This window comes from Neovison vison, chromosome 2 (assembly GCF_020171115.1).
Source record: "Neovison vison isolate M4711 chromosome 2, ASM_NN_V1, whole genome shotgun sequence".
In the NCBI taxonomy this organism is placed as follows: domain Eukaryota; kingdom Metazoa; phylum Chordata; class Mammalia; order Carnivora; family Mustelidae; genus Neogale; species Neogale vison.
The window spans coordinates 160,901,534-160,926,318 of NC_058092.1; the positions used below are offsets into that span (position 1 = coordinate 160,901,534).

At 44.0% G+C, this 24,785-nt stretch overlaps 1 protein-coding gene across 3 annotated transcripts in view; it reads left to right on the plus strand.

Annotated features, from left to right (window-relative positions):
- The first annotated feature begins 1,626 nt into the window (after nucleotides 1–1,626).
- The window catches only part of ACTN2 (actinin alpha 2), a 65,165-nt gene continuing 42,006 nt past the window's right edge, over nucleotides 1,627–24,785 (plus strand). For 2 of the 3 annotated variants that reach the window (XM_044239410.1, XM_044239411.1), the window contains exon 1: nucleotides 1,632–1,825. In XM_044239410.1, coding sequence (XP_044095345.1) covers nucleotides 1,700–1,825 — 126 coding nt within the window. In that variant the 5' untranslated portion in view covers nucleotides 1,632–1,699. Of the gene's footprint in view, nucleotides 1,826–24,785 lie in introns of all 3 variants that reach the window. The other variant, XM_044239412.1, reaches the window with a different exon arrangement.

Sequence of the window (24,785 nt, forward strand, 5' to 3'; positions counted from 1 at the left end):
TATGATTTTAATACAAAATATAAATTTAAAATCTTAAATTTAATTCACGTAATGAGCTCAATCACTATTTCCAAGAGTGCTTATTCTTTCAACAAATATTTGAGCACCTCATTTGTAGTAGACATCCTTCTAGTTGCTGGGAGTTACAGCTATAAACAGACAAAATCCCTGCTCTCATGGAGCTCATGTTCTAGTGGGTATGTTTTTAAAAATGTGAATGCAGAGTGTATGCTAATTTGTCAACGTCTTTTTGCAAAAAGCTCAAAAGAATAAAACTAAGTGATGTCAGAATTCTTTTTTTTTTTTTAAGATTTTTTATTTATTTATTTGACAGAGAGAAATCACAAGCAGACGGAGAAGCAGGCAGAGAGAGAGAAAGGGAAGCAGGCTCCCTGCTGAGCAGAGAGCCCGACACGGGACTCAATCCCAGGACCCTGAGATCATGACCCGAGCCGAAGGCAGTGGCTCAACCCACTGAGCCACCCAGGCGCCCTGATGTCAGAATTCTAAGGAACAATGATAAATCTAGGCATAGTGTCGGCTTCAAACATGTCAACAAATTGAAAGCTCTTGAACCACAAACAGTTGTAGAGCATCTGTGGGCAACTTTTACTCAATTTGGACTTAAACTTCAGGAGGCAAGTGCCCTGCCTAGCAGTTTGCCTCTGAATTCCCCCGTGCCTAGCAGTGTCTGGATTACAGTAGGCACTTAATCCATAAAGTGATGAAAAGATTTCAACCTACCGGTCGCTGAGGACCGTGCTTTGGTTCCTTCCAGGCATAGCTGATAGGGAACAGCTAAGCAGAACCACAGGGATGGAAATGCTTATGTGCAACGTATCGCGGCGAGATGAAGTGTAACATGAGGCTGGCTGCTGTCCACCATTGTCAGTTCTTTTAAATTTATGACTGGCAGGTGAAAGCTGACACTTCCCGCCTTTGGTTTAGTTCCTGACGTTTTAATACGGTTGATCAAAGTCTCTTGCCTTGATTTCCCTAGGTGGGGGAGGAGAGGACAAGAAGGGATTCTGTATCTTTCAAACTTTATTTTTCAGGGGTTTAAGTGCATGTTATCTATGGAAATATGTGGAAAATTGAATATGCAAATGATATATGGAAAACTTGGATGCGTCGCAGGTGGAGGCCGCCCCTAGACCGTATACATCCATTCCTCCCACCCCAGCCCGCCGCCACCCCAACCCCGCAATCGACTCAGGTGCCGGCAAGCCAAGCCCACCGCGAGCCAGAAGGGTTAGTGGGAGGCGTGGGCTGGCGCAAGCGGCCTCAGCTCACCACCAAAGAGGTTTGCTGCAGCCGCGCGAGCGTGGACCCCCAGTCACCACGCGCCCCAGCCCTGGCCCCAGCCCACCCGCACGTGCTCCGAGCGTCGGGACGGAGGCGGGCGGAGGGCGGGGCGGGGGCGCGGCCGGGCGGCCACGTGACCGGCGGCGCGGGTATTAAGCCGCTCGGCAGCTGCTCGCCGCCTGAGCTGGTGCTTCGCCCGCGACCCAGCGTCTAGGCGTGCTGCCCCGAGAGGAGCCGCGCGAAGGTCACCCCGCGCCCGCCAGTCTGCCGCCTGCGCCTCCGCCGAGCTCCGCGCGCCCCGCCGGCCCCGCCGCTTCTCCGCACGCCATCCCGTCAGTCCATCAGTCCGTCCGAGCCCTGCGCGCCCTGCCGCAGCCCCGACTCCCCGAGCGCCATGAACCAGATAGAGCCCGGCGTGCAGTACAACTACGTCTATGACGATGACGAGTACATGATCCAGGAGGAGGAGTGGGACCGCGATCTGCTCCTCGACCCCGCCTGGGAGAAGCAGCAGAGGAAGGTCAGCAAGGGGGCCGTGTCCGCCGCCTGCGGGCTCACCCCGGTGTCTGTGTGTCCCAGCCCCCGCGGGCTCGCCGACTGCGGGCACTAGCGAGAGGGCGCGTGGTGGAGGTGTCGTGTTGTCCTGTGTCGTCGTAGTCCGGGTGCCCCGTTAGGAAGGAGAACACTTCCAGGGACAGGCACGAAATTGGGCGTCCAGTCCGTGCGCGCGCGCGCGTGCGTAAGTAACGTAAGAGTCACAGAACGAAAAATGTTAAAAGAGGAACAGTGCTGTGTACGTGTGAATCTGCTTTAATCAGCGTTAGATCAGAATCTGAAAGACTCTCGGGTCGCTCCTCACGCCTTGAGTCTGTGACCTTGGCCACGGGAGTTATACTTTACCTGCACCACTGTTTCCGTTTGCCTCTCGCCCCTCCCCAAATAAAAGATGTCAGGGGAACATCAGTGTCATTGGGATTTCCTCAGGGCTCCCCAAAGAGGAATTGCAAATCATTTCTTAGATGTTTTGGGCTCCTAAGAGAGAGATGCTGTAGGAACACCAGACACTCACCAATAAAGTAATAATTATTTCACACTCTATTTATGGTTCATGGAGGTAAGCACCCAGGGATGAGGGAGTCAGCCAGCTCTGAAAGCTCCTTGCCCTTCTTGGTAGGCGCTCTGGGGGCCCAATGGAATATTCCATTATTTCAAGGTTTCTTCTTGATCCCCTTGGCTAGAACAAGTAGGGGATGCTCACCAGGAGGCTAAATCCCACCTCCTGTTTGACTGGGCACAGAGCCTGGCGGACGTGCCAGCCCAAACCTGCTAACCCAACTTTATGATGACAGTGTCAGGACAAAAGTGAGGTGCCCTATACTTTCCCCCACTATTTTTCTGGGGTGTGGGGCAAAGTGGAATTCCCTGCTAAGGACCTGCTTTTAAGTGAAATAAGGTCTGCCCACCATATGTGTGCATGGGAAATGCTCTCCTAGCTGCCCCTGTGAGTGGGTGTGCTATATGACACCGTAAATTAGCATATGACTGTGGGGCGACACATACATCACATACTTCTGTCCCCATGAAAGGCCGTGGCTGCGAGGATCTCTCCCTATTTGGATAATTACCAAATACTGGAGCATTATTTTTACATCAAGATCTCTTTTGTCATCTACCCTCTCTGGTCAAATAGTATTTACTACTATTATTCTAAAGCTCTCATTTGGGTACATTTCCCTCTCCACCTTAGTTTCCTAAGAGTTCCACCATCCCCACCTTCTTGGAAACAAGAGGACAAAAGTGATAAATAGAAGTTGAGTCTACAAAGGAAAATAACATTTCAGACCTCCTGCTGTTTTTTAAATGACATTGTGAGAGAAACACATGGCGTGAGGATTATTAATATGTCATCTGGGTCAGTGATGCATTATCAGTCAGCAAGAAGTTAAAGTGAGTTTAACTTTCAGCATTTGTGTTTTTCTTTAAAAGATTTTCCCACAGTTTTGATTACTACATTTTTCACTTTTTTTTTTTTTTTTAAACTCCTAAGCCTTCCTTTCAAAGGTTGCCTTTTTTTCTTATGAGACACAGTAAAGTAGCTAAGACATTGGACAGGTACTCTGCCCATCATTTTTATGACTAATGGTCTAATCACAGTGTTTCTGTTATTTTTGTTTTTGTTTTTTCTTACAGTACAATATCAGGATAGAGCTAATGTTAGTTTCTAAAAGCCACATTAACATCTATCTCCTCTTATTTTTTTTATCATGTTCACAATATTTTTGAATAGAATTCCTGTATGAATATATCATTATAATTGTATAGCACTTGACATATTTTATTAAAAAGTGTATATACTTCCCAATCCCAGTTCAAAAGAATGCTAGAAAGTTTAAAGTGAGAATTCTTTTTTTTTTCACCTTAAGATAGATTGAGTGTTGTAGATGCTGGGGGGGAAAAACCCCCACTGCCTTAGGACACAGATCTGAATAGATCTAAAACATACTGTGTTTCTACTTTTGGTATAGCACCTACTCAAGTCAATAAAATAATATTGAACTGTGAATTCAGAGTAAGAGCAGTGAGTGGCCTCTATTTATGTCCTATGAGACACACTGCTGGAACAGGGCAAGGATAAAATACCATTGTTTCTATTGTGGGCTACCTTCTCCACACTCCGTTTCAGTGATATGCTGGGTATGAGATCTGTCAACAGATGTTGGTAACACATGATGACGTCCGTAGCGTTTTAATGGATGTGGTGCCTAATTATATCCACAGTTCAGAGAGTCTCATAGGCTGTGGTAATCCTTGCTTTCTGGTGTGGAATTCCTTGCTACAGAAGGACTTAGTGAAAGTATAGTGCTTTCTTTTTCTTCTTTTTCTTAGATGGTGATTTAAAAAAAATTTGGCAAAATCCATGTAACAAAAAATGTACCATCTTAATCATTTTTAAGTGTGCCGTTCTTTAAGGTTAAGGACTGCACGTTGCTGTGTTATGCGGCCAATCTCCAGAACTTTTTCCATTATGGAAAACTGAACTCTGTATACCCATTAGAGAGTAACTTTACATTCTCCCCTCTCCCCAGCCCCTGGCAACCGCCCTGCTACTTTCCATCTCTATGAATGTGACTCCTCTAGGGATCTCATGTACGTGAAATTCCCTGTATTTGTCCTTTTGTGGCTGGCTTATTTCACTGAGCATAATATTTTCAGGGTCCATCCATGTTATGGCATGGGTCAGTATTTCCTTGTTTTAAGGCTGAATGATATTCCACTCTATGTACATACCACTTACTTATCTGTTTATCCGAAAATGGACACTTGGGTTGCTTTTGTCAATGGTGAATAATGCTGGTGTAAGTATTTGCGTACCAGTATCTTCTCGTGACCTTGCTTTCAATTTTCTTGGTTTTGTACTCAGAAATGAAATTTCTGGTTCCTGTGATAATTCCATTTTCAATTTCTTGAGGAAGCTTCATGCTTTTTCCAAAAGGAGGCAATTCAGAAGACATTGACTTTAGCATTAAGTATGCATACAGGGATTTCAGAGTGCTCCCCCTCTCTTTCAGGGATGTTTAGTAAACGGGGATGGGGATATTTATATTCATGTAAATGAGGCTGTCTTCAGTGGACTTTTGAAACTTCTCGAGCTTTGGTATTTAGAAGAAAGCTCCTCTTGGAACCAAGGAACATATTCAACCTTCAGTTCGACTGAAGCCTAATCAGGAGGTGACTTGTCAGAACAGCAATGCTGACTATGTGTGCTATCTCTGTAAGCACGGGGTGCTGTCCTTCACCGCTCTGGGAGGCTAGCACAGGCCTTTTAAGGAAATAAATGACTGTGTGTTTTGTGACATGAGGGGTCCTTACACCCATAACTTGTATATGGCTGGATGATCAATACACTTTTTTAACAGCTTTGGGGAGAATAAGAGAGTGGTTCATATATTCCCCCATTTGGAGTTCTCCCCAGCTTTAATCAGTCCTAGAGAAGGTCAAGTTCTTCTGCATAGTCAGAACCTACATGGATTGATTCACCACTTACCTCAGAGTACCTCCTGTTCACCCTGTCACCCAGGCTAAAATGTCGCCGGGTTGGGTCAGGCAGCATCCAAAGACATGTGTGGGAGCAGCTGCACACAGGGTCCAGGTTAATTAGAGAGCCAGGGAACCTGAGGTTGCCCCACCCAGTGTTCCATGGTGAGTACCTGCCGAGGAAGGGAGCAAAGTGAAGTCTCTTCTCCCCTGCACCAGGAAATCTGCCTTTGTGTGAATTTTTCCCCGGAGAGAAAGTGGTACGTGTTTCAACAAGGTGAACAGTTACTAAAAAGCGGGTGACCATTTCCAGGTTCGTGAAACCTAGAGGGCTCTCAGCCCTCACTGGTACTCTCTGACCGTTGTCAAGTCCCTAAGCCTTCACGTGTCCATGTATCTAGAAAATAAAGGTAAGCGATACCTTTCTTACCTCATTGTGTTTCTCAGGATCGAACGGTTAAACTAGTTTATGTGGAAGGGGCTCCATACACTCTAAATGTTCAGATGTTATTATCCTCACGCAGCAAATATTTTTATTAACAGTAGAGAGCTCTACACCTGGACTGGGGAGGGATGATGAGGCATAGACTTTTGGCTTAGTGACTTTGCTGTACTGTTTTGTGTGTGTGGTCAAATAGACTTTCCATAAAATTTAACATTGTCACCATTCTTAGGTGTAGGATTCAGTGACGTGAACACATTCACAATATCATGCTATCACCCATCCGTCTCCTGAATTTTCCCATTGCCTCAAACTGAAACTCCATGTGCATTAAATCACCAGCTTCCCTTCATCCTGATGTATTGAAAAGAGAGGATTTACACTGTTGGACTCTTGGAGGGAAATAATACATGGCTTAATATTCATGGTTGTGTAAAGAACAGAAATTATAGGTCAAATCAGGAAAGCTATCGTGGGTGGGGACAATGAGAAGTAGCTTTGGGAGCGAGTAGGACTTGGGCCAGACCTTAATTTCAGTAGTAACTAAACATTAGCTGAGTAGAGAGGAGACGAAAATCGTATTCCTGGCTGGAGAAATGGAGTGAAGCGACTGTTGTGTTTCTTGGGGGTAGGGAGGTGCGTGAATTAGTGGGATGTCACCAGAATAAGTGTTCACATCACTCTTTCATGAAAGCACCCGCCCTCCCCTCTTCCCTAGCCCCTCTTCACTACCCTCTGACAAGCTGAGGGGACAAGCTCAGAGAGGGAGAGTCTAAAGGGTGGGCAGGCTGGGACACCAGGTTCCATGTTCTTGCAGGTGTCTGCTGCTTGTGATGTGCTTGAGGGAGAAAGAGAAGGAGACGGGCTTGGCTGAAGCTCATGATGGAGACTGGGATGCAGAGAGAGGGCCCAGGTTACAGTGGACTGGGATGCTGGATGTGTGCAGGTGTTGGAGCTCCAGAGGTCCGTGCTTAAAGAAGTATACTGTTTGCAGGACGAATCAGATGCGTGAGGACCTGAGTCCGGGAGACCCAGGCAGGAGCCCAAGATAGGACCCGCTGGGCAGAATGGTGAGGATTAGAACCAGGGGCCGGTAGGAGCAATGGCGAGGAAGGCATCAATTTGAGACAGGAGGGATTATAAAAGTATTAAATGGCCCCGTGCTATTCCACGGCAGGCTGCTCATAAATCCAGTTAAGCAGACATGATCCCACCATGAGAGCTCCTGGACTGGAAACTCAAGACAGCAGTATTGACGAGAAATGAACAAACTGATAAGGAGAGTCTATTCACCGGCCAGGAGAGAGAAAGCTGCACATTTACAGGATGTCTGTCATCCAGCGCAGGGGAACAGGGAGGGGGGTGTGCTCCATGGCGGAGGGGAGGGTGGTGTGTCCCTGTGACCACGGCTGGAAGGGAGGGCGGGAGTTCCAAGGGGCCTTTGATGTCTGGGGAAGGATGTTGGTGGCTAGGCATGGACAGACGGAATCTAGTATGAGCCCCAAGTAGCCTCTTCCCCCAGAGGGACTGTTGTTCTAAGTGCACTTGGGTTGCTGTAGATGATCACACATGCATGGGCCGTGAGGCAGAAGAGTCACTCTTTGTCTTTGGACCCTTCCCAAGGCACTGGGGCATGTCCTGGAGCATGCCTCACCCCTCCAGCCAAGGGCATCGTGGTAAAAAGTTGAACTCCAAAGATTCTCCAAGAGTGGGAGGACGCATATAATTCTTAGCTGGGAAACTTAATGAACTCGGCTTCAGAAAGCTGTCAGCACACGCCGCCGTCAGTTGCTGCAGCTGGGAGACACCTACAGAAAAGGCGCAGGACCCGAGTGGGTGGGGGAGCCGCCATGATGAGCAGAGGAGTTGGTACGGAATACGTTGGAGGACAGTCAGAATTGTACCGCTGTTTCCCTGGGAACGGTACTGATTCTTCCAGAAAGAACAGAAAGCAGAGATTAGGGGGAACGTTTGCTAACTGCTGTGCTAGACAAATTCCAAAGGCAGGAAAATCTTGAGTGCAAGGAATTGGTCTTTCTAAAGCAGTCTGGAACATTTTTTATGTGAACAACGTATCTGAGCGCAGGCAGGCATGCAGGGTGGGTAGGTGGGTGGTGGTGGCACACACACCCCTCCTCCCCCCCACAGTTTTCCATGCCAGAAACCAGAAGATGCTTTGACCTGCAACCCTACTGAAGAGCAAGATGTAGTGGGGCATAGGCATGGCCATTCATTCTTTTATTTGACATTTATAATGGGCCTGCTAGGGACCAGGAATAGAGAATTGAGTTGACCTTAGGCCTTAAGGAGCTTATAGTCAGGTTCAAGAGACAGAAAGGTCATTGCAAAGCACAGAGAGGGCCACCCAGTTCAACTAGGCTGGTGAAGGAAAGGAGAGAGTGTTTCCAAAATGCTCCTCCCATGTGGTTTGCCATCTTCCTCCTTGGCACTCACATGGGATCCTGGGACTTACTCTTGGTGCCTCCCTCTCTCCCAGCTCTGGTGGAGCTCACCTGCCAAAGTCCTCTGGACCCTGCCCCTTCATTCCGTCATGTACTTTAAGGTCTTCAGAGTTTCTGTGTTTCCTGCCTGGGTTAGGGTGGTGGCCACCTACTTTGTCACCCTTCCATGGCTTATGCTTCTCTTCAGGCTTTCCTCCATGATACTGGCAGGAGTGGTCTTTATGGAGCACAAGCCTACTCATGGTATTTCCTGCTTCAAGTCCCTCTGGTTCTTTCTTGCCTTCAACAGGGAATTCAGACCTCCCACAGTGCTGTGGGAGGCCAGGTCTGAGCTAAGTTTTGTCTGCTATTCCATTTCCCACCCCAGCAGGATCAAGGTCCAATCCCACAGAGTGGCCCTCACCATGTTTGATTCACCCCTTTGCCTTATACCCAGCCCAACCTCCTCCACCCATTCTGCAGTCCCTCCTGCAAGAGGCCAGCCTTCTAGGACGTGGTCCCCTGGTGCCGTCATGATCTCTCTGAGGAGAGGACTACGAGCAGATGCTCTTCTCTGGTTCCCCAGGCCCAGCCCCGAGCCTGCTCAGACTCTGTACTCATTTTTGGAATGAGAAAATTATGAGCCCTATTTCTGAAAAGTGTTTAGTTTAGCACAATTAAAAATTTTAAATGTAACAATAAAGAAACTTTTTTTTACAGTCTTTAGAACTCCTTGAGCTATATATGTATTAACTCCAATTCATGCCTGTTCCGTAGTGGTTTTTAAAAAAGTATTTTTCTCAGGTCCTCAAAATGAATGGAGTTATCTGACTTAATTCTTATTCTGAGACTGAGCCTTCAAAGACAAATTGCTTAATTTAAAAAAATTGGAATTTACAGATTTCTGAAATAAAAATTCATTCATGCAAATTTATTTAAATTATAACATGTCAACTATATTAATGAGCAGAATTTCTGGCCAGCTAAATTTGATTTGAAACGACCATTTTTTTCTCAGATTGAGAATCTTAACCCACTTAATAAAGAGAAATTACATTAATGATGCATATAAGTAAATTTAAATGTGTGATTCTTATATACAAAATATGGTAAAACAATTTTTTTTGGAAAACATGTTGCACTTCATAGTAAAGGAATTAGAAAATAAAGAATAGATATTCATGGTGATTCGGGAGAGTGTGTGTGTTCCTGGAAAAGAGTCGACCTGAGTGCCAAGTCCAAAACTGAGAAGTTAGTGTGACTTTGAGTTATCTTCATTTGTTTTTGCTAGGAGGTAGAAGTGTTAGTTATAATCCCTAGGAATAATTGCAAATTGAAAATAGACTCTTAGGGCGCCTGGGTGGCTCAGTGGGTTAAGCCGCTGCCTTCGGCTCAGGTCATGATCTCAGGGTCCTGGGATCGAGTCCCGCATCGGGCTCTCTGCTCTGCAGGGAGCCTGCTTCCTCCTCTCTCTCTGCCTGCCTCTCTGCCTACTTGTAATCTCTCTCTGTCAAATAAATAAATAAAATCTTTAAAAAAAAAAAAGAAAAAAAGAAAAAAGACTCTTAGTAGTGATATCTGTGACAGCCTTTCCACTAAAAGACATGCAATCTTGCGGGGGGGGGGGACCCTCCTTCTTTAGTAATTTTGAGGGCCAGACGGACAAGTAGGTGAATATGAGGTCATTTGGAGGAAATGAGAACCACATTTAGTATGATCCTGTGATTGAGTCTTTATGTAGACAATTTTAATTGAGATTGGCAAATCAAGAAATCCTACCTTTTAGAGCCATAAAGAGTTTTTATTTCATGATCATCAAATAGGATGTGAAAATAATTATTTAGAAGTTAGGTAATGTCATTGGTCTTTATTAGGATTTTGAGAAATTTTATATTATGTTGACCCATGTGAAACTCTTTGACGCTGACCATTTTCACCTCCAAAAATCGCACTTTCTTACATTCAACCCAATAAAACTAAGGTACTACTATGTCCCCCTATGTCTGAGATCCTTGACCAATACCAATACAGTATCCAGACCAAAAAACTAAATTCTAACCATTTCTAGCCTTATCTCTAACACCTTTGGTGTTCCTTTAGGAAAGTAAGCGGGGGGATTGTTGGGTTTTGTCCTAGTTAAAAATGTGAGGTTTGGATTGAGAGCTTGCTGTCCAATGGAACTATCAAGGAGAAAGGTCAAGCTGGATGTGCAGGCATAGAAGCTATCTGCTCATAGGCAGTGGTTGAAACTTTGGGGAGGGGAACATGGAGGAAGATCTCAGAGAAGAGGACTTCCGCAGGAAGTAGTGATATTACCTGCCCATGGATGCATTGCTTCTCTACGTGAAGATGTGCTTGCCTCAGATGACTTGGAACCACTCGAACTGTCGAGATGGCTTTGATTTTCTTCCTGGAGAAATCTCACCGTGGTATTCCACCGGAACTTTGCCAGTCTGAGTCTGGCATTTGAATCGGGTAACTGCTGAAAGAGAAACCCAGGGATTTGGCGACATGGGATGGGATATCTTTGAGCCGTTGAGATAAGTTACACTTTCAAAGGAAGTGAAAAGCTGCGAGAAATTATTAATGGTGATTTGCTCAGGTCTAGGGCATAAAACTCTTCTGCGGTTGAAAGGGCCAATGATGGGCTTTCTTGAGGAAGACTATATTGGAAATTTTTGAGAATTACTAAAAACAGTAGAATTTGTTTCATCTTACACTAAATGTAGAATTTAACTCCAAGATAGGTTTCCCTTTTTTCCCCCATATTATCATTTAAAAAATTAAGGAAATGAAACAAATTATTGCTGTCATTTAGATGTCTTGTTTTAAGGTTTTTAGAAAACATTACTGGTATTTTGGGTGTTGGAGAGCACCCAACATCATGCAGATGATGGAAGACATATACAGAATTGTAATCATTTTAAAGATGACCCACAGAGGATAGTATTTTTCTATTTTGAGACAAACAAATTTTTCAGTGGCAGCAGGGGTGAGAGTGGGATTAGGCTGGGATATGGGGAGAGAGACATATCCCAGTTGGAAAAATGCAAGTCATGCCTTTTATATCTTACACACCATGTAATTTCTATTCGATTATGGAATTTTACAAAATAGGAGGTGGCTGATTATTTCATTGCATATTTTGATCTCTTTTGTTAAATTCTGAGACAGAAGGATACTTAAAAAAATTTTTTTTTGGTATAACACCAAAACAAAAAGAATTCTAACAAGACAGTAAAAGTGATATTTTCATATGTGAATTTTTGCTAGTGGATTACGAAAAGAGAGGGGGAGGGGATTTGGCGCGTTATTCTTAGTATCCCAAACTATTCACTGTAACGGGGCAGAGCAACTAATTTATTGAGAATTACCAGGCACTGTTTTAACCAAAGGTACTATTTTATTCACTCTTCACAACAGTCTTGAGAGCTGAATGTTATTACCCTCCTTTTTCAGCCAGGGAATTTAAGTAATTTGTCCAAGAGCTGTTGCGGGTGGGGAAAGGTGGCTGGAGCAGAATTCCAAAGTACCAAGATACGGCTCTGTCTCTCAATGGGAACTTTGTAAAATGCGCTGGTGGTAATATTCTATTGCATCCTCTGGTCCACAAGTGGCAGAGCTGAAATTTGAGCCAAGTTGCTTATCTTTGAAGGTTGCACTTTTAACTCCGGAACACTTTGTGGGTTTTTGTTGTTGTTGTTGCTTTCTGCCCAAACTTAACATATTACCTACAACTTGGATCCGAAGCGTGGGATTTAGTATTCCTAATTTCTCACTTACCCCTCACTGACTGCTGTTGTGGAAGGGTGTGTGCCTGTGAATTTCTCATTCCTAAATGGGTACAATTGGGGCATCTGATGAAATGAGAGAACTAACTTTTGAGACATGGGGAACATTGTCACTCAGGTTTTCTCTAGGTCAAGCTGTATGGCATTTGGGGTGTTCAACAGAAATGCCACAGGAGGAGGAAAGGGACCACAGGAAAAGCCAACTAAACCTCTAAACAGAGTTTAGTAGGACATTCCATTAGGGGCGTAGCTTTGGAATTTTTAACTGCTGGTCTGATTGACTCAGTTCCAAAAGAATCCAGAGTTCATTCAGGATGCCTAAGTTCTTGAGTCAGCTCCCTGTTGGAACCAGCAAATGGGACTCCAAGAGGCATGAACACAGATGAGATTCATCCTCTAGGATAGGCATGATGTCTTAGTGGACAGCAGCTCTCTCTAAGATTTGGCGTCCACAGAGATTCAGCCTAAACACTGATGTGGCCGTACCAAGGACTCCCTTTACTTTACATTAAAAAAAAAAATCCCACTTTTCTGTTCTATAACTTCCTAGTATGGAAAGTTTCAAACATACACAGGAGCCGAGAGACTATAGAACACAGTGAATCCTTCTGAACCCAGCTGGCCAAGGAAAACCTGTTTCATGGACAGGGAATGTCCGCTTCTACCCCCGCCCAGCTTTATTGAGGTATAATTGACAAATAATAAATTGTATATATTTCAACTGTACAGAATGTTTTGATATGTGAGTATACCATGAAATGGCCACCAAGGTTGTCCACTTCTAAGAGGAAAAACAAAGTTTTTATGTTCAACAAGTGATTTATTCCATAAACATAACTTTGAAAGAAAGCAGCATGAAGTACTACTTTGAAGGAGGCTGGTTGTCTTCTTCCCCTCTCGGAGTTCCTCTCTTTTCACCTAAAATCCCATACTTCCTGCTACCCCTCTGGCCATCTGGGCCTCCTCCCTCCTCTGCCCTACTTGTATACCTCCCCTCACCCCCAAAGTCTCCTAAGGATTTCTCATATTCTTAACATTATAATCATCTGTTCCTAAAAACGGAAGGTTGCCAACACCTGCCTTTCCGGAGATCACCTGTGTTTTAGAGGTGACCTTTCTAGGACCATAACCCCCTGTCATCGGGGTGGATTTCAGGCTGTCCACGAGAAGAGGATGGAAGTGTGCGAAGCACTTTGGGTGGAGGCAAAGCCTCTTCCCATCCTGTGAAAATGGGAATGGTTCAATGCTAGGAGTTTGTGGCCACGTATGAAGTCACTACTGATAGGTTTTGTGCCATGTGTAGGCAGTATTCTCTCCTGCTGCAGACTGATCTGACCAAGTGACCCTGTAACCTCTTTCAGGGTTATCCGTCTAGTTCTCTCTCCATTCCTACGACCACCGCTGTTGCCACTTGGGACGGAGAGCTTGGATTTGAGACAGGAGGTGGGAAAAATGTCTGAGGATGCTGAATTTGATACTCGTACATCTTCATTCCTCCACCACCCCCAGAGTACAGCCGGAGGAAGGAGAGAACAGACATTTAAAGGGTTCTTGGGGAAAGGTTATTTTTAGGGGCGGTCTTGCCAAGACTGGTTCCGGGGATTTTATTTAGACACAGATTGGGTCCCTGCCTGCTTACATGTGTCCATTTCTAGGGTGGTCCTTGGGGTGATGGGGGAAAGCCGGATGCACACTGCAGCTCCAGGCCACCTCTCATTCCTTGCAAAAATTACATTTTATTTTATTTATCTTGTATTTCCCCGCCAGCTTTGTTGAGATATAATTGTCATACAACATTGTGTAAATTTAAGGCGTGCCCTGTGTTCATTTCTCAGCACCTCTGTTCTTCGTGAAAGGATATGAGGAGGTGGAGTGAGAGGTAGGGACCTTGCATCCAGGGTGGCCCAGGATGGTCCCACTTGTGGCTGGAAATTAGAAACTGCCTCTCTTTCGACTCTCAGAAGTCATGCAGTTGAGACAGTAACTCAGTGGTCACTCTGTTCCAAGGACATACCTATGGCGACCTCAGAGAATGGTAAAATAATGTTGAGACCCAAATAATTTATATATAAGATAGTAATGCCTTTTCTCAGAGTACTTGCCTATTTCTGATCTTTAAAAAATGCAGATATTGGTGAAGTGAGATTTCTTATAGTTTGGCAGCTTTAAATGCCAGAGTCTAGTAATGTCTGAGTGTTTTAATTCTCTAATCCTTTAGGAGACCAAGCCCTGCAGAAAGCTGTGGGAGTGAGCCCTGTGTGTGGAGGGACATCAGGCCACTGACCCCACTGGTGGGCCAGGTTCCCCTCTGAAATGCATGCCGTCATATGCTTTTGTTATTTGATATGCTATCTGTATGCTTTTATAAATACTGTGTAGACACGTCTCCTTAAGACAGTTTGATATTACTATGTGCTGTGCTTCAAGGATGTTTGTTTTGCACGTCTGAAAAACGAAAGGTAAACATTATTTAAATATGCAGACCAGTCACCAAAGTCAAATCTCTGGCTTTGTTCTTCAGGCAGGTTGTCTTTTCTAAAAAATATATATGTTATATATATATATATATATATATATATATATTTATATATATATAATATATATAATGTTCAAGCCCTTGGGAATCTGGGAGTGAAATGGTGATAAGTATATTTACTGTGTGATGAATTCATGTTTACTGTCAAGATTGCCCTTGTTTTAGACACTGATGGGGCTGTCCCTGTCAGAGTCCTTTAAGGGCTCGGTAAGGAAGCAGGAAAAAGGCTGTCAGAAATACCTGGTGTGTGACTGTGGGTTCTATTGCTGTAACTGGTAACTGGATATTACAGACTCCAAAGGATTTCTATTCTGCCATCCTAGAACTTGGACGGTGTGTACCTTCTCCATTAGGGTTTTGAAATGTGATGTCGAAATAGGGATTTTAATGGGAAACTTTAAAAAATCCTGAAGCAGCACTTAATTGATTAACTTCAGAAGTCTAGGGTGGCTTAATTATATCCAATGTAAGTAGTTTTTCTTTTTTCAGGGAGAAAGGTGGAGGATTAAATGAAGTAAAACTCGCTAACATAGTTACAGATAACCCCCAAGACCAAAGAGTGGACTAACAAATTGTATATACTTGCCTGAGTCACTTTTTAGATTTTATTTATTTATTTTTATTTATTTGTTTGACAGAGAGAGAGAGATCACAAGGAGGCAGAGAGGCAAGCGGTGGGGGCAGGGACGCAGGAAGCAGGCTCCCTGCTGAGCAGAGAGCCCGATCCCAGGACCCTAGGATCATGACCTGAGCCAAAGGCAGAGGCTTTAACCTACTGAGCCACCCAGGCGCCCCTGAGTCACTTTTTTAAGATACATCTCGCATCAGGCATACACATTCCCTGTAGAAAATACAGATAAGAAATTTTTAAAAGTCACAGTCTAGAGAAAACTCGCATTCACATTTGGCCATATTGCCTCCTAGAGCACTTTATGCTATAGTATGGAAGCATATGTTGATGAATTTTATGCTATAATATGTAATTATCTGAAATGTCTCAGGATATGAGGACTTCATTCTGTACTTTTGTGACTGCTCTCCAACCAGCACGAGCCCTAGGGAAGAAGAACTTTCTGAAGGAGGAAATCCCAGCCTGGTTCCCTCCAGTGTGGCGTGAGCAAGAACTTTGGGAATGCCCAGTTTCCCTGTTTTTGCCCCTTCTGTTAACCAAAGCTTTTCCCATATGAAGAGGAAACCTGTAGATGTACCTGACAGGGTCTGTTCCCGATTTAGAACTGTGCTCTGGTCCAAAATACCAACACAGAGAATGTGGTGAATTACAGGGAGCTGCTGCATTCTAAATGAATGCTTGAATCCCTCTGTGTAGGCAGCCATTTATTTGGGTCCCTGAAAATAGTAACAGTATGGTGAACTTGAATTAAAGAATATTTATTTTGCCGTCCGTGTCGTACAAGCTGCTTCCCCAGTTGCCAGGACAGGCCCAGGAGGGAAACGTCAGTCAGTTTGCTTTTCTAAAGAAAAGCTTGAATCCCTCCTCAAGCAGAGAATCCTGAAAGTATAATCAGTGTTGCTATTGCTTAAAACCAAGCCACAGTCGGGTCTGCCGTGTCACAGAGCCACCTCTTGTTCATAATTATCCGGGCTCCAAGGGAACAAGTTATTTTGGGAAGCATAGCTCAGGATCAATCATATGTAAAGCTGTTTGTTGGGGAGCCAAATGCTTGCTTACCAGAAAGTCCTCAAAGGAATTCTCCACGTAGCTCCTGCCAGCGTGGGGGAGGCAGGTGTAATCCCAAAGAACTCCCCGCCGGTGCCTAAGTCAGGCTCATGGCCTGCAGACCGCTCTCAGCTTGGATGACCGAGCACCCAGAGCTTCCCCGTGGTTCTTTGAGTTTACCGCATTTTTCTTTTTCTTTCTTTCTTTCTTTCTTTTTAAACATTTTAGAGCAAAAATGACTGAGACTTTGAAGATATTTGATTTGGTTAGTTTAACATATGCTGCCAAGCCCAAAATTAGTTTGGGAAGAATCTGCATATTTCTAACCTCTTCCCTCCCCCCTCCCCCACCCTCCATTTAACAGTTAAAATGGAGAGTTCCATCAAGATCCTTTGCTAACTGTCCTTTAGAAGAGGGAATACTAGAGCTTTTTTTTTTTTTTAACAAAAAGTTTTTTAAAATAAGTTCTACAAATTTTTATGTAAAAATTTTGTTTCAAGGATTTTTTTTTAAAAAGATGTCTCCATTTATTTGAGAGGGGGAGAGAAAGAGAGCGCTGCATGAGTCAGGGGAGGGGCAGAGGGAGAGGTTCTTTAAGCAGACTTCCCGCTGAGCACAGAGCCTGGTGGCTAGATCCCACCACCCATGAGATCACGACCTGAACTGACACCAAGAGTCAGATGTCCAACCGACAGAGCCACCCAGGCGCCCCTGTTTTAAGAATTTTAAAACACCCCTTGGAATGAAAGTAGAGGGGGCTTGAGTTGCAACTAACACTGAGAATCTCAGCCGATCAGAGAAGGGTTTGATATCCTTGCTGTGTTGCTCCACACGCCTTGCCGATAATAGAGACAAAGAAATGAGTAATTGCGGCTAAGAAGTAAGAATCAGGAGCGTGAGTAATAAGAACTCCTGTAAGTGGTAATAAAATGTTTGTGGGAAATTTTCTTGAGCAGGGAGGAAATTAACAGATGGAAATACTTTCTCTTCTTGATAAATGTAAGATCTTTATGAAACAGAGAAGAGTGCTAAATAATTCAGCCCAAATCCAATATTATATTTATGGTGATGCATATAAGAGGGAACATGGGGACACATATTAGACTTTAAATGGAGGCTTTGACATAGAAAAGGAATCCAGTAAGCCGAGACTTACAACAGTTGTCATCTTCACAGGACGGGAGAAGCATACTGTAACTTAAGATCAGCAAATGATAGACTTCATTCTTGTGTGTCAGTTACTATCCGTCTTCCCTGAAATCAGTAAAATTCAGATCGGAGTAATGGATACTTTAGCATATTCAAATGTTGACCTCTCTTTAGAAAAAAGATCCTAATAAAGTATTAAAAGGCAATTCTGGACATGAAAGTAAAAATCATGACTCACACACAAATAGTCACATGCTTAAAGATGTTGTTTAACTCACTAGCGAAGAACAAACTGGAGAGGGGTTTCAAGCAGTTAAAAAAAAAATCCAGGGCGCCTGGGTGGCTCAGTGGGTTAAGCCGCTGCCTTCAGCTCAGGTCATGATCTCAGGGTCCTGAGATCAGTCCCGTATAGGGCTCTCTGCTCAGCAGGGAGCCTGCTTCCTCCTCTCTCTCTCTGCCTGCCTCTATGCCTACTTGTGATCTCTCTCTGTCAAATAAATAAGTAAAATCTTTAAAAAATAAATCCAAAGAATCGGCACATTTATAGATTAGCAATAATGAAACGAATGTCCCTCTGGGAGAAGGAATTGTCCCTGTACCCGACAGAATGCATTTCTTGTCTGTAGGCAAGAATTACTTGCACTGTTCTTTATCTATGACTTATGAGTCTTGGAACCGCATAGAAGGCATGCTGTAGACAATGAACAGGTTTCCCATCGAAGCCCGGGCTTTTGCTTATATTTATATAACTGTTGTTACACCTTTCCCGATTCCCTAGCTTTAATATCTGTCCTTTCTGGAAGGTATGGAGGACATTGATTCCACATTACCAAAGAGGGCATTCCTCAAGCTAGAATCAGTCTGGGCAAGATTTGGCTTTATTAAAAAATCTGAAAAGCATTTGGTTTTTTTTTTTCTCCTGTTAGAGAGTCTGAAGAGCTTTTAGCGCCTTTCTTCATGTGTTCTTTACAGCCCAGGACCTAAATGGTAGTTGGTCTTAGCCTGGTGACTGATGCCTAAAATTCAGGGTTCAGAATTCCCGATTAAAACCAGACATGGATAGAACTATCTTTTCAAGTGCTGGAGAGCCATCTTTAACCTATCCACTTAAAGAATCATCCATTAGCCTGGTTCTATTTTTAGATGCCCTCAGCCGTGAGGTTGTCTTTTATTTTTCACAAGGATTTTTTTTTTTTTTGGCAAGATTACAGAGTGTATTTTAACATTTAAGGATTCTGTAGTTAAGACTGACATGATAATAATTTTTAAAAACCTGGAACTTGAGCATATACAGATTTTTTTTTAAGGAGATACAGATTTTTCAACTCCTCAGTCTTTTTTATATTTTCAGTCAAAAAAAAAAAATCTGACTGTTATCTTCTTTACTCTGTCCCAGAAAGTCTGACAAATCAGATCCTAGTCAACAAAGAGTTATTGAGCGCCACTGTGTGCCAGGCACTGTCCGGAGCAAAGCCAAGACCCCTGGTTCCATCTGTGTCCCTTACACCAGCATGTTTGAAGTGTGCAGGTGGCATCACCCACCAGGTCTTTCTGAAGGCACTCTTTTTTCCCACTTTCCTACCAAGTCCTTCAAGGATTCCATCGGTGACAGCTCCCCTTCAGTTGTTCCTGGGATTGCCTGCCCTGCAATTTGAGACTGTGAGGTGTCCTAACTTTGGGTAGGAAGAAACACCGAGCCCTGCTTGCTGACAGAACTTGTTGCGCGTGAATCAACAGAAGAGGGCTGCGTCTTTTTTTCACCTCTTCCTTGGTCTTGGAATAATTAAGTTGGTATTTGTGAGTATCCCTAGAAGTTAAGTGAAAAGCAGCATTTTAGGGGTGCCTCAGAGGCTCAGTTGGTTAAGCGTCTGACTCTTGATTTCAGCTCAGATCACAGTCTCAGGGTCTTGGGATCAAGCCCAGCGTCTGACTCTGTTCTCGGAAAGGAGTCTGCTTGTCCCTCACTCTCTACTCCTCCCCTAACTCTTTCAGTCTCTCTCTCTGTCTCTCAAATAAATAAATAAATAAATAAAATTTTCTAAAACAGAATTTTGGTACTGTTCAGGTTCCAACTTATTCATGATCATTTGAAGTATTGAAAATTTGAAATGGGTACTAGTTCTCTCTCTCTCTGTGAATTACAGGTATGCCGGCTGGAAGCTGGGTTCTTTGGGTGACAGAAAGGTGACCAAGACAGGATCAGAGGCTACTGCGGTCATTTCAGCTTTTTGATTCCTAAAATGTACACTTGCTTGCAGGCAAACGAAAGTCCAAGAAACCAGTCATGGGCTTGCCATTTGCAGTGGAATGTACTGGGATTTGCTTTTTTTAAAGTTAATTTTGAAGCTCTTTATACTTAGTGTATTTTGAACCGAGTTAGCCCTTTATACTAATGGTCTCATGCAAATAAATTCATTTTAAAAAATGCAGGGACAAAATACATTTCTATGGGCGAAAACTACTGCTCTGAACACTTTGTTCCTTGAGGAAGTCACAGTACACTACTGATGCTCTTTGTTCTGTGAACAGTGGTGTGAAGTGCTTGGGGAGAATCAGGAAAAGATGAAGACCCGGCGTCTTTCTGGATTCGTGGATTTTAGACCTTCTTGTCTCCTCTTTCTCTGTCTGTGCCCTGCCACGGTTTATGAAATGTGCGTGCTTGATTATTGGAGGTGGAATATTCTTTTGCTCAAGGAGCCTTAAGTCGTGACTGTAGGCTATGTGTTTTTTTCTATGCAATGGTTTAATTCCCTTTTAATTTAAACCCCAAAGCACTTCCCGTTTCTTTGAATTGCCACCACTGACGGCTGTTCTTTTGTGATTCTGTCGCATCTGTATTGTGAAGTAGTTGGCTTTCTCTTTCATTTATCAGACATCACGGTCAGCCAGTTGGGGTAGGTACACAGTGCATTTTTTGGGGCGAGCAACAAGTCACAGGAAAGAGGGGCTGACTTGGCCACACTGGGCCCTCAGCGGGTCACAGAGCCAGGACTCAGATTTTAGGGCGGCTGTGTTTCAGGGTCACAGAACCAGGATTCAGATTTTAGGGCAACTGTGTCTCAGGGGGTGCTACACTGTGCCGTCACCTGCCGTGGGATCTAGCAGGATCCTGGAGACTTGGCAGAGATTTGTGGGCAGAGAACAAAAGGGCTGCCCACTGTGTACTTAGATGCCTACTTACGCAACTCATGAGAGCATGAGGCCTCCAGATGGGCTTCCAAGACATCTTACCATTGGTTGTAACACATGCAGGATCCTTAGAGTGGACACTTACGTGCTTCCATACTTCTCTCTCTCTGGTTGATTTTTTAAAATGTCGTGTGAGGAGTTGAAAGGTGTACTTGGGCACTTGGCAGCCTTGAAGATGTCGAAATCTTTTTCCAGATAAGAAGATTAGGTTGAGCCACTGAGAGTGGCTTCTGAGTCCAGAGACCTTGCTGAAAGATTTTATAAGATGGCTGTGTGCCTGAATATTTAAATTTAAGGCCATGCTACTATGGCCCCGTTGTATGCATCACCCAGTGTGTGTCCTCACCTGGCGCGTGGACCAGGGTCTCTTGGTTGAGGGGACTGGGATTGTGCAGCTTTGTAGTGAAACAGAAAGTTCTGCTTCTGCCAGCTGTGTGGGGCAGAACTTTCTGTCCTCCCTGTGCAGAGAACTCCCTGCTCTATGTGACAGCCATGTCTCCTTTTTATTTTTATTTTTTAAAAGATTTTACTTATTCATTTGACAGACAGAGATCACAAGTAGGCAGTGAGGCAGCAGAGAGAGAGGAAGGGAAGCAGGCTCCCTGCTGAGCAGTGAAGCCCCATTCGGGACTCGATCCCAGGACCCTGGGATCATGACCTGAGCTAAAGGCAGAGGCTTTAACCTACTGAGCCACCCAGGCATTACTATTTTTATTTTTTTAAAGATTTTATTTATTCATTTGACAGAGAGTGACACAGTGAGAGAGGGAACACAAGCAGGGGGGGTGAGAGAGGGAGAAACAGGCTCCCCACCACACAGGGAGCCTAATGCAGGGCTCGATCCCAGGACCCTGAGATCATGAACTGAGCTGAAGGCAGACGCCTAACACCTGAGCCACCCAGGTGCCCCGAGTGTCTCCTTTTTAAACACTAAAGCCGTAATCACATTTACTTCCCAGGAACAGCTCTGACCTCCTCTTCTGCCTTAACCAGAGAGTTTATAAATGGGTGCAGCTTTCTAGATGCTCCCTACCTCCTTACTTTCCAAATATTTAATAAAAAAAAAACAAACAAACAAAAACCAGGAAAGTGATTAGAAGGAATCTTATTGGATTGGGAGTCTATGAGGTGGAAAATAACATATCCTTAAAAGTGATTATTGTAAATAGAAAAATAAATGGAGCATTTTTAGACAATCAGCTTTAAACCATAGACTGGCTCCCGCTAGTTGTACGTGAGAGTGCGTTCTGAAACAACGTGATAGGTGGTGTTGGCCGGTCAGCTTTTATAGTTCTTCTCCTCCTGATAACCTTTTGAACTCTTTATCATGGAGTTGATGATAACAATTATTATCCCCCGCCCTTTTTTTTTCTGTAGCTGGGAAAGTGTCAGGACACGAAGGACAAATAATTTCATGGTGTCAGAGTCAGAAATAGAATCTGAGTTCTGAGCCACGACTGCAGGCTGGACCAGACTCGGCCTCCCCCTTTCCTGGGGCCCACTCATCCCTCCCCAAAGGATTCAGGCCAGGATCGACGCGGTGAGCCTCCCAATGCCTTTACCGACTGACGAAAGCAAGCTCAAAATCACAGAACACTTGGACAGTTCCCCAAACTGTTTTGGACCTGACAGATAATGCTGTGTTATCATTGGTGGGCTTGAGAGCTGCTTCAGACCTTCCTACCCCCCAAGCTTCATGCTGTGGGCTGTGCCCGAATGTCCTAGCCCTCAGCACGCCCCGTTCTGTTCCGTTCAGGAAAACCCCACAAACTTTGCCGAGTCCCCATTTCAGGAAATGGAATCTGAAATTCGTATTTCATGTTATTATTATCAGAGCAAAAGCTAGTTTAAAAAGTATAAAGGGAGTTTATAGATGTTGTCTTGCCATCTTTTTGGTTTGAAGAAAATAGAATACTAAGTTGAACAGATAGTCTTAGAGGAGACCAGGCCTAGAAATCTTATTGCTGAAAGAATTAATAATTATCTGATAGCATGAAACCAACTTGTGTTCAGACAACTGTGTCAGACTCAAGATTGATTTTTTTTTTCTTTTTCTGGGTAATAATCCTTTCCAGGTAGAGATATGAACTTGTGTTATGTAAATAACCTCAGTTACTAATCATTTTGATTAAAAGACCTTTTCTCCCTTTTCTCTGTGGAAAACTCTGCAGTGTAGGCTGTTAGGTCTATAGGGTTAATTAACTTAAAAAGAAACCATAAGCAAATGTATATCATTCAGTAGCACAGGCCTATCTCAACATGTTAGCAAAGACACAGTACTTCTTTTTTTTTTTTTCCCTTAAGCACGCACAGAGAATTTAACTTTGAGAAAGACAATAGGCTTACCGTTCTTGTGGACTAGGGACTTTGCCAGTAAGTTCTTCAGGAAAGAAGATGGCCTCATCTTCCAGTGAACAGGACTAACACTTAGTTAAGTGTTAGTCCATAACAGGACTAACTAATTAAGTTAACTTAATTAGATAATCCTGGGAAACTCCTTTTACTGCTATTGTTCTCAACCACCATGTTTTGGGTGTTGAGGAATGTTTTCTTGGCCACTAGATTAAAGAATATAACAGAGAAGGGACTGAGCATAGTTGAGTGTCCTTCAGACTTCCTGCATGAAAACATAATACTATAAGCCCACAAGCCATAGAAACACGGCCTTAAAGGTTAAGGGTTAAAACCTTAATCTCTGGGCCCTTCTCCTTTGTACCCTGTTGCTTACAGAGATTTTGGTGCCATGGCCAGTTTGGGTCTATATGAGCTTGGAGACCAGTCTGCTCCTGCAGGACCAGCCATCTGGGCCACTGTCTCCCGGGTTGTGATTCCTTATGTTTCAGGAAGAGATGCTGATATTTGCTCCTGTTGTTTGGGGAATATACGTGTGGAGACAGTGCCTTCCACTGCCTTTCCATCTTTTCTACGTATGTCTTGAACATCCTTTCCCTTCGTTTTCTTGTGAGCTTCTTTGGAAGGTGGTAAGAGCCACAAATATCAGCCTTTCTCTTCTGGAGATACAGATCTTCTTTAACTGACATTGGAGTTATATCTGGATAACCCCATGGTAAGTTAAAAATAGCTTAAGTCAGAAACATATTGGCTCCATGTAACCTACCAAACGTCATAGTCCAGCCCAGCCGCCCTTAACCGTACTCAGAACACTGATGTTAGGCTACAGTTGGGCAACAGCATCTAACACAAAGCCTGTTTCATAATAAAGTGTTGATGGTCCCGTGATTGAATACTGTACCCAAAGTGAAAAACAGAAGGGCTGTGTATGGGTGCAGAATGTTGGTAAGTTTGTAAGTTGTTGACCCTCATGATCCCATGGCTGCTTGGGAGCTGCTGCCCTGCCCAGCATCACAAGAGAGGATCGTACCACACAGCTTAGCTTGGGAAAATACCCAGATTCAGAATTCCAAGTATGGTTCCACCTGACTGGGAATGGCTTTCACACCACTGTGAGGTCAAAAACTTGTAAGACCAACTGTCATAAGTCAGGAACATCTGTAGATGGGTCTGTGGTGTCCCATTTTGGTTCTCTTTGTATGGCTCTCAAAGGTTTTTTTTTCTTTTCTTTTCTTTTTTTTATGTGCCTGTTTTTGAGCTTCAGAAGCATTGGGTCTTATCACTAGGTGCAGAAGAGCAGGGAATGAGCTGTTTTCCAGAAGAGAGGTAGAGGAAGCAGGAGAGGAGGTTGGAGGACCTCTCGTGACTGAGCAGCTTCTGGGTTGAGCCAGGCCTGTGGACACTGTGGCCTCTCTCCTTGGTGGGCGTGTCTAGTTCATAGAGCACCATTTCTCTTAGAAAGTCCTAAGTAGTTTGGTTTGATCCAAGGAGCCTGGCTGTAAAACCATGTGGACCTACCTCCTAGCCACGCTAGTCCTCCAAGTTTGAGTTCCCACGTTGCTGTCAAGTATCAAGGCTAGCCACAGAGAAGCCTTCAGGTAAATGTGTGGGGTCTTGCCTTTGCTGTTGTGGCTTTGTCTCCTGCATAATTAGCAGGCTTTTCACAGAAACCCAGGATGACTGGAAATGCCTAAGAACAGTCTCTATAGGCTATGGTAATTAAAACTGTAGATAGACTTAAAATTAAATATTCTAATAAAGCTTAAAATTCCTTTTCAGAGCGCACCAGCCTCTTGCAAAGCCATTATACCAGCGCTGTCGGGGTCCTTTTCACATGGAAGTTGGTAGTTACCATAACCTTTATTGG